We start from the raw sequence: 10,498 nt of genomic DNA, 5'->3' as shown, positions 1-10,498 counted from the left end.
AAGATGGAAAGAAGGATCTTAGTAACGATCTTACGAAACGATTCTTCTTCGTGCGATCGAATGTGCTTTACAGACACTGATGACTCTATTTCGTAGATACGTCGTCGATTGGCGATATCCTCTTTTATCGTGCACCGATAAACTGTGAAATAGGGCTGACTTCTACGACTCGGTAAGAGGAATGAAAAGCTTAAAACAGTTTCTGCTTCTACCTACTTCTTCTTCTTCTTCGTCTTCTTTCTCTTTATCTTAGAAGCTAGTAAAGAATATATATAATATATATATATATATATATATTATATATGTATTATATATGTAATCTTCCTACCTATATATATATATATCGACTTTTGCTATCGCTATAACCAAGGCCATTCGAGCGTTTTCCGATAGTAGCCAAAGAATCAAACTAGTTTAATACACCTTCCTGTGAGTAGAGTGCTATCGATCTATCTACGAGGTTAACCAAAGAATGAATGTGAATACAAAAAAATATTTGATACACACATGTATATATATATATTAATTTACAACAAAAATTTCACATCTAACAATATCGAGATTGATCTTTTTATTCCATCATACTATGTGTACTTTTGTTGAAACTTTATATCTGGTTTTAGGTGTAATAACATTCTAATCGAAATATGGGGAATCATGTGAAAAGTAATATCAACGGATCTTTTTCTTTTTATCTTATATTCCTCCCTCTCTTTCTCTTTCCCTTTCTTTTTCTTTCTCTTACAAACTTTATTAACCTAACGACGGTTCGAAGTTTCAATTTGGAAATGGGTCGACGTTGGTGCCGATTGGAATATTTTCAATTACTTGTGCATACAATCCTCGCCGCATCGGCAATTCTCCGAGTGGTGTGACTACCCGTGCAAATTCCACTCTGACCGGTTCGTTGTAATATACATGTACAAACGACATTGAGAAACCTAATGTAATGTTACGATACATGCGTATACATGTGTGTATATATATCTAGGAAGTCCGAGAATGTTCTGCCGAAGCCGAAGCCGTAATAATGAAGTTATATCAACATCGTGAACTTTACTTAGACCATTGTGATATTATAATTTGTTACAAAATGAAATACACATTTACCTTTAAAAATATTAAAATTCATTTTAATTCTTATATTTTTTAATTACGAAGATCCTATCTTCTACGCTAATTAAACTGATTTATTTAAAATAATAAAAGTGCGCCTGAAGAGAGGCAACACTTTGTACTCGGTCGATAAAATCATTCGCTACATAATAAAACGTAGACAAAAATTAGATATTAATAGATGGCGTTTGTAAGCAGTAATACTAACGAGTATAAAGTGATGCCTATCTACAGGTGTATACAATTTTTATTTAAATAAATAATTATTAATATAAATAATATGTCTCGCGAAAGGAGTAAACGAATATATAAATTTCTTTATAATCATTATTTTTTTTTATTACAGTGGTCAGGAAGTGTTGATTTTTTTACCGCACATTGGGAATCATTGGCGATATTCCAAAATAACTGGACTGCAGCATTTGCAAATGTACGGGTCTTGTATTAACGATATCGAATACATGTATAAATGCATATATATATGTGCAACATTCATGGAAGACTTTTTTCGAGTTTCTTCTTAACTCACTAAACTTTGTTTACAGTCGGCGTCTCCTATCTGTAATTTATGCTCACCGTAGTTTCATTTTAAAACCGTACCAAGATAGTTTCCAACCGTTCGAGATACGAATACGTGACTATTAGACGCGTATTAAAGCAATGTAATTAATTCTGAATTAATTAATAAATAAACGATAACGCGCGCGATCTGACTTAATTTTAATATTGTATATTAAAAATACGTGGATTTGACGACGACCTCTTAGTTCGTTAAAAATTCATCAACGTTTTTAAGCGCAACGATATTTCGTACTAACGTTTTTACGAAACAAATAAAATAAAATAAAATATTTATATGAATTAATGTGCATGGCAGTAATTTAAAACGATATTTTAAACTATCATGTAAATGTTTACGTATGCACTTATACACGTTATATACGATAGAGATCGAATAAATGTAATCTGTTCGAATTTGCAACTAACATTCATGATTTCGATCAAAAATCCTACGAGCACACATATTAGTCAGTAAGTTAACATTTTTAATAGCTTTCATATCCATTACCATGTAATATAAAATATCGTTCAGTTGCACCACAAAGTCGAGGATGAATTAATAAATTTTATTTCTTTTTTTTATTTTCGTTTGGACACCTACGTTTTTAAAGGAGAACGGTTATTTCAATTTAAACGATATTTCTCGTCCGTGCTTCTATGCCCCGATAAATCATACCTTATATGAAGTTATTTTTAATGAGAAGGAACAAACATAATTTACACTTTTTTATTTTTTTTATTTTTCTTTTTCTTTTTCTTTTTTGAGATACACCTTTCTATCTTCGTTGCACTTTTTTTTTCTTACCTTGAAAAAAAAAAAACAAGCGTTAAGAGTTCAAGCAATATACGTTCTTCTTTCTCGAGGGAATATGTACGATGCTGGAAAATGTTTCATGGTAATGGTATAACATAGGTCTTGAGTTTACTTTGATATTCTTCCACAGGAATAAATGTCGTTTTTAGAAACATACCTAAGAGCATAATGTAAATGTGTTACAAAGGTTTGTTATTGTCCTCAAAATACACAAATTTTTTATAATAAATCATAAATATCTTTCAATAAGAAAAATTTAATTACCGAGATCTATGATGTCGATACCTATTGTAACCATAAAGATTAATGTTATAATCAATATGATATAAAATGTGATCGAGCCTGGAATAAACAAAACACGAAAAGAAATATATTAAAATTATTATAAAATATATATATTAAATTAATTATATATTCATTTATATAAAATATATTCAAATATTTGTCGTATTTTCTTTCAGTTTTCTTTCTTTCTTTTTTTTTTTTTTGTAGATGACATTAATGCATATGGAAGACTTGAAATTAATTACCCGTGCATCATTTTGACAAGTGAATAATGCGGTATGCTAAATGAAAGGTTTTAAGTTAGAAAACAATGATGCTAAAGCTTCCTGACCCGTTTAATCACCCGTAAGCTGTTATATATTAATATGTATTTATTTAAATAAATAAATAAATAAATACATATTAATATAAATTTTAATAAATACATATATATGTTTGCTTAAATTATTTTGGGAAAAAAAAAGGTAAATAAAAAATATAAATTTGAAATAAAAGATAAAAATAATTCTCGAGATGTTATTCGCTTCGCGCGCGTGTAATATAAAATATATTACTTTTCTATCTTCTCACTATCGCGATTACTTTCTCTTATAATAGCATTCAGATTTTTATGAAAAATTTCAACGAGTTTGAAAATGTAAAGTATCCTCTACAAGTAGGTGTGAAAAGATATCAACTATCTTTATTCGATGGATTTATAGACTGGTAAAAGCAGAGAATAAAAATGACATGATATTCTCGAGAGGATCACATCGGTATTCGCCCCCATAACTATTTTCATGACCCCCATAAAATAATCTCCATACCATGGCATATTAATATTGAGAAACCACGTATGCGATGAGTTATGCATGATTTACCTCTGCAATTTCTTCAGTTTAGTACTTGGGGATAAAGAATTGAAATATATCGCAGAATTAAAAAAGAGTATACCTAAAAATTAATATATTATATTGAATTAATTAAAGTTTCATATTTCCCCTTTTTCCTTTATTTTTTTTTTTACCACGTTTTATTAAATAAAATTAAAATATAATAAGAGACAGAAAAAAAATGAACAATTACCAAAACCAATGGGAATATTCAAAGTAATATCGATTACTCAAGTAGCGAACATAAATGACCGCATACACGCAAAAATCCTACGTATAATAACAATATAAATTTATTATAATTTTACACGTATATGTATATGTAAACGTATAATATATAATAGTATTTTTTTTTTTTTTTTTAATAAACATATAATGTACAATATAAATTTAATCAATTTTTTGTTTTGTGCATAAAATTTTAGAAATAATGTATCACTAAGGATACTGGAATTTTATTTTGTGTATATTCTTCTGTGGAAATGGGCAATGTTTTAGTTTTAGTTTTGTTTTTATTTTTAATTTGGTATATTATTCTTCTTATCGTTCGTTTCCTTTTGATTGCCGGTGTAATAGATCGAATCTAAAAATGATTTGACAAAATCACCGACCACAGTTCTATCTGGTATGCCTTGACTCATTCCATACATTGCCAACTTAAAAAAATATAACATATTTATTATTAATATTTGTATTATATATCTATTGATAATATGACATTTAAGACTCACTTTTCCTTCAACTGGAAGATCTGGGATTTTTAATATGCTTTCTAATTCAGTTTCAACGTCGTTTAAAAATTGATCTGCAACACCTGGCTCAGTATGAACATGTGTAACACAAAGATGAATACCGCTAGGGAATTGAAGCGGATTTAGATTCCATCCCTTTGCACTAAGTGCTTGCGACAATCTGTAGATATGAAAGTCCTTGGAACCTAATGCAATTACCGAAGTAACAGGTGAACCAAAAATAAAAATTCCATCCATTTGTCTTAATCTGTAGAGAATAAATATACATCATGGTATGAAAAAAGAATGAAAGAAACAATTCCATGTTGAAACATGCATGGTATCCAAATTCGTACTTATTTTCAATGTATTTGGAAGTATCGATAATTTTTTTTGTTGCCTCCAAATATCCATCATAACCGAAATACATTAAAGTAGCCCAACATGATGCTATAATTCCACCAGATCTAGAACCATTTATAGTGGGCGAACCATAAATGCCACCAGGCCAATCTGTTGTTATAGTATATTGATGATGTCTATATTTCTTTTCTCTGTAAAGTATGACCGAAGATCCTTTTGGTGCAAATCCATACTGTGAAAGAAAATTTACAAATAATATGAAATTCATTAAAATTTTCTATTAATGAACATTATTAAAATACCTTATGTGTATCAGCAGATATGCTAGTTACGCCAGGTAATTTAAAGTCAAATGGTGGTAAATCGTATCCTGCTTGCGACATAAAACAAATAAGAAATCCACCTAAACAAGCATCTACGTGAACTGGTATATTATATTTTATGCCAAGCGCAGAAATAGCTTCTACATTGTCCATTGTTCCATATGGAAAATTAGGTACTGAAGATACCAGCTAAAAAATAGATGTATAATATATTTTCCTATTTTAATTTACACAAAAGATATCATTTTAAAAAGAATACTATCTTATTACCATTATTGTGTTTTTATTAATAGCCCTTTCCATAGCTTTAACAGAAACTGTACAACTATGAGGATTGACAGGTACTGTGCATACTTTTATATTTAAGTATTGTGCAGCTTTATCAAATGCACTATGCGCAGTAACTGGAACTATCATTACTGGTTTTTTAATACCTTTCACTTCTCTGGCATAATCTCGATAAGCTTTACACGCTAATATTATTGATTCTGTACCACCTGTGGTCATCTAAAATAATTTATTTCAAAATCAGAATGATTTCTATTTGTTTCAATGAAAAATGAAATATAAATTAAGACTTTACAGTTCCACATGAATTCTCATCGCCATTAAACAAACGACAAGATATTCTAATAACTTCTGCTTCCATTTTACACACACCAGGAAAAACATCGGGATGTAAGGGATTAGTATATGATGCATAACCATAAACTTCAGCCATTAAGCGTATGAGATTTTCATCATTTTTATAAACCGTACCTGATACTTTCCCATTTTTCCAATCGTAATCACCTTAAATGTGTAAGCTACATTAATATTTATCTCAATGATAAATGTTTTAATATATAATTAAGTTTTTATATTAATAATCTTACCCATTTGTACATATTTTTTTACTTGTTCTATTAATTCGTCATATTTTAGACCATTCTTAGGTAGTTCAATAATAAATGGAGTATTCATAAATTTGCGCAACGCATCTTTCTCAAAATTGTCATTAATACTTAACAATTCTTTCTCAATCTTTTCTCTAATGGAAGGTATATAACGAGCTAATCTAAACAATTGCTTCTTCCCTCGAACAACAATAGCTGTAAATATATAAAATATAATATTAAGATTCTCTTTTTTGTTTTCATACATAGAATATATACTGACATTGTAAAGTCATAAAAGCGTTAGACATTTTGTATAATAATTATTTAATACAATCCTAACAGTAAGTACAATGCCAAATGATAAAAATCTGATAGTACTTACATTCATCTTGACAGAAAATAAAATTCCATATCCAAACAGTTCCAAGTACAGTGGTTGTAGTTACACTAACTATTTGCCATGGTTCTTTATTTTGAAAGAAATAGTTAACAATTCCTTTCAAATTATCCATACAATGAATACCCATATTATATATCTAATAAATACAAAGTTATAATTTAGTTATTATAAATCTTATTTCTTATATAGAAATATGTCATTTATCAATGTATATATTAGTACCTTGATTTTTAAAAAATCCTTCAAAAATAATATTATTACTGTTGTGGAAAAAGAACTTGCCTAATACTTTCTAGTTGGAATGATAAAATAACGTGACTTTCGAAAATGACGTTACCGTCTTATCTCTTTAAAAACTTGTAGAGCAATTCAGAAATGTATGCTTTTTGAAGTCTAATCTATTTTGTACTTTGGAATCAGTCAATGCCAAAATCTGTTTATAGGCATTATAGTTACTCATACATTCCTTATAAATATAACAAAGAAATCATTAGAAAACAAAATAATACTTTTGTAATAAATAATATTATTATAATCAGAAAACTTCTAAAGTCACTACTATGTTAATAATAAATTAATTTAAACTACGAAAAAACATTAACAATATTATCACATGTTTTACAATAAACAATAAAACAAAATAGTGCAGGAATAGTAAATGTTAATTAATGACAATCTAATTATTGAGCCTAATTAATCGTAGGAACGCAGGCAAGGAACCTTAACAGCAGAAAAAAATGAATAAGTGCTCTTATCTGCACATTAATTGCACATTTCAAATCTTTAATTGCACACTTTATCAATTAATAACTAAAAAAACAAAAATGTAAAGCAATAAAGATTTCTTTTGTTTTTTCTTTTCAATCACTTGCTGACTTTTTGTTTGTCCGTTTTTCTCCGGTCTTTCTAACTACAATATGATATCGGTTTTATTTTTTTTAATCTAGTAAGTCTTTTTCTCTGTACTTGTTCCAAGACAATCGTTCTTAACGAGTAAACACCTTTAATTAATAATTAAAACAAAATATTTATATTAGATTTTTAATTGTTGTTTGTTATTAAATGTATATAGAATTTAATTACACATTCACTTTGTCTAGACTACTTGCTATTAAAAGTTACTAGGAAATAAGAAAGTTTAAAATATATTGAAATTCTAGTAACATGGCTAAGCCGATATCGGTAATAGTAGTACTCTACTTACCATCAGAATTACCGACAGTAGAAAAATTTTCACCGCAGAAAAAAAAGAATAAATGCTCTTAATTGCTCAATAATTGCTCATTTAAAATCCATAATTGCTCGCCTAATTATCTAATAATTTTTTACTGTCGGTAATTCTGTTGGTAAGTTACCATCAGATCTCGGTCGGTAAGTCGTATTACCGACAATAGAAAAATTTTCACCACAGAAAAAAAAGAATAAATGCTCTTAATTGCTCAATAATTGCTCATTTAAAATCCATAATTGCTCGCCTAATTATCTAATAATTTTTACTGTCGGTAATTCTGATGGTAAGTAGAGCACTACTATTATCAATATCGGCTTAGCCAGGTTACTAGAATTTCAATATTTCTGAAACTTTCTTATTTCCTAGTAACTTATTATTAATTAGATTAAAGTAAATCAAAATAATTATGTTAATAAGATAAATTTACACCTTTCACAATTCTATCTACCTTCGTGTGAATGGCCTCATAAAGCACCTGTAAAGAAAAATTTAGGGTGATTTTTAAAAAATTAGATTATTATATTCTGAAGTACTACTATTAATATTACCACTATTAGTATTATTAATAAGAATAATAATAAAAAAAAATAATACTATAATAAACTATTGTATGTAGTCCGAATAGTAGTTTATGTAATTAAATAGCAAATTCAAATTACTTGTGTAAAAACAGTTAATTAATTTAAAAACCCATGAAAAATTTGCATCCTTAAGATCGTCATACTCAAAAAAGATCTAAGCGAAAAACAAATATTCAACCAAGAGCCCTTTCTAAGATTCCTCATTCTTAGGTCCCACTACTAACAGTCTCATTGAAAAAACAATACAATTATTATCGATATAACCAAGGAAAGTGTAAGTACAAAATGACCAAACAAAAATGAAGGAGTGAATCAAAATAAAATTTTAGTAATAACGATAATTACGTTAAAAACTAAACCGTTTAAGTATATCTTCAATATATACACATGTATCTATATATACGGAGAGAGATTTCGAGTTACATTAATTTAAATTTAATATTATTAAACATTATAAAGTAATTAGTTTCTGTATATTAAATGGATAAAAGGAACGAAAAAGATAAAGGAATAAGGATATTATATTAATTAGGGATTTTAAAGAAACTAATTACAATTATAATGTTTATGGTAAGCGGTCTTTGGCTGGATTTTACTTGCAATGGAATGTATATCATATAAAATATGATAAACATTATATTGAAAGTAAAATACCATTGCCCAGGTCTAACCACGAGGAGGTAACCGCTTCTGAAGACCCGAGATGTGCATCCTGAAGATGTCCCCATCCGAATGAAATTGAAACCAAAGAAAATGATCACCCTGAAAACGTTTTTTAATGAGCCCCACTCTTAGGCCCCACCCTAAGAGTTTAATTCGAAAAATCCTTACAATTAATTACTATCGAGAATGAAGAGGAAAGTTTGAAAACTGAATAAGAAAATGAAAACGAGGAGTGCATCTGAAWWAAATTCAAGTTACATCAATGATTTTATTGAAAACTAATACACTTTAGTATAATTTCAATATATGCGCATATGGAAATTACAAGTTAGGAATATTTTATATTTAATAATTTGCAATCTACCTAAAATATAGTATAATAAAAATAAATGTACATAATTTATGGTGCATATCTGTAAAAAAAAAGAAAAGAAAGTGCTTAAAAAAGTAACTATCCTAAATATGTGATGCTATCTAAAAAACCATAAACGGATTAAAAATATTCACACACATTTAGTTATAGAAATAATTATTTTCTGCTACCATTTACCAAAACTCAGTCCTTTTTTGGTTCGTTTCTGCCTTCTCTTGGACTGATCTATGGTACCTATAAAAATTTCGACTAATCCATGGTATTTGTAAAAAGATCCATGGTACCTGTAAAAATTTGGACTGATCCATGGTACTTGTAAAAACATGAAAGTGCATTAACAATGATTTTTCTCACGAGTGCGATGCAATATTAAAGTAATAAAAATATTAAAATACTACCATTTACCATAACTCTGTTCACTTCCGGTCCCCCTTTCACCTCTTCTTGAAAAGAATTTTGCATCGTCTCCCATAATTAATCCTGCCAACAAAAAATAAAAAATAGGATCGTTTGGTGAGGGGGAAGGGAGTGGAAATTTTAGGTAAGGACATGATATCTCCCAATCAATGGAAATAGGAATGGCTCGCGTGGGCAGGGTTGCATCCCTGAAGTAGACCTTTCTTCGCAAAGAAAGAATCTACTCGCTACCCATTGAAACAAATACTGGAAACGAACCTGAAAAAGAAAAAAGAAATATTAGTTTAGATTTGCAAAGATCCAATGAATGTGCATCGAAAGCATGTTCCTTTTTTTTAGATGAAAATCCAATACTTACAAATGCATGGAAATTAATCATATTCTGAAACAATATAAAATGAAAATTAATTGAATATATAATATAGTAATTGATTAAATCCTTCTATACCACTAAAAAAAAATCAAAGAGACATTAAAAAACATTATAAGATAATTAGTTTCTACGAATGAAATGAATAATGAAAAGTGGGGAAACTGTGTGTAATAGGAAATTAGAAAATGATATGATATTGTAATGGGAATTCGATATGGTATTGTACTCTATCATGATTTTCAAGTATTTTTTGTCTTTTAAATGAAATATCATTTAAGATCATACTTTGTTAATACTCGATTTATTTTTAGGAAAAATTATGTTCGATGTATGGTGGGTGGTATGGCAAGTCCCACGATGGTAACCTGAAACATTCAGCAAACTATGTTAGTTACTTCCATTCTTAAAAAACCACTATAAATTATTGACGAGCAAAGAAATATCAAGCAATATCAAATGACCAACGAGCTATTCTCAAAAGATTCAACCATGCTGTTGAATTTGAAAATAACTCATT

At 28.5% G+C, this 10,498-nt stretch overlaps 1 protein-coding gene across 1 annotated transcript; it reads right to left on the bottom strand.

Moving 5' to 3' along the window:
• Nucleotides 1-4,038: 4,038 nt before the first annotated feature.
• LOC106789950 (sphingosine-1-phosphate lyase) lies at nt 4,039-6,809 on the bottom strand (the record flags this gene model as incomplete). Its single annotated transcript, XM_014754530.1, is given in 9 exon segments — nt 4,039-4,304; nt 4,380-4,647; nt 4,736-4,974; nt 5,045-5,254; nt 5,336-5,572; nt 5,649-5,857; nt 5,941-6,156; nt 6,326-6,479; nt 6,566-6,809. Coding segments are annotated over 8 exon segments (1,662 nt in total). The 3' UTR covers nt 4,039-4,166.
• Nucleotides 6,810-10,498: the final 3,689 nt, after the last annotated feature.

Source organism: Polistes canadensis, unplaced genomic scaffold, assembly GCF_001313835.1.
Source record: "Polistes canadensis isolate GaletaPanama2010 unplaced genomic scaffold, ASM131383v1 scaffold_208, whole genome shotgun sequence".
In the NCBI taxonomy this organism is placed as follows: domain Eukaryota; kingdom Metazoa; phylum Arthropoda; class Insecta; order Hymenoptera; family Vespidae; genus Polistes; species Polistes canadensis.
The sequence above is the reverse complement of the archived record's forward strand: the minus strand, read 5'-3'. Positions and strand labels throughout refer to the sequence as shown.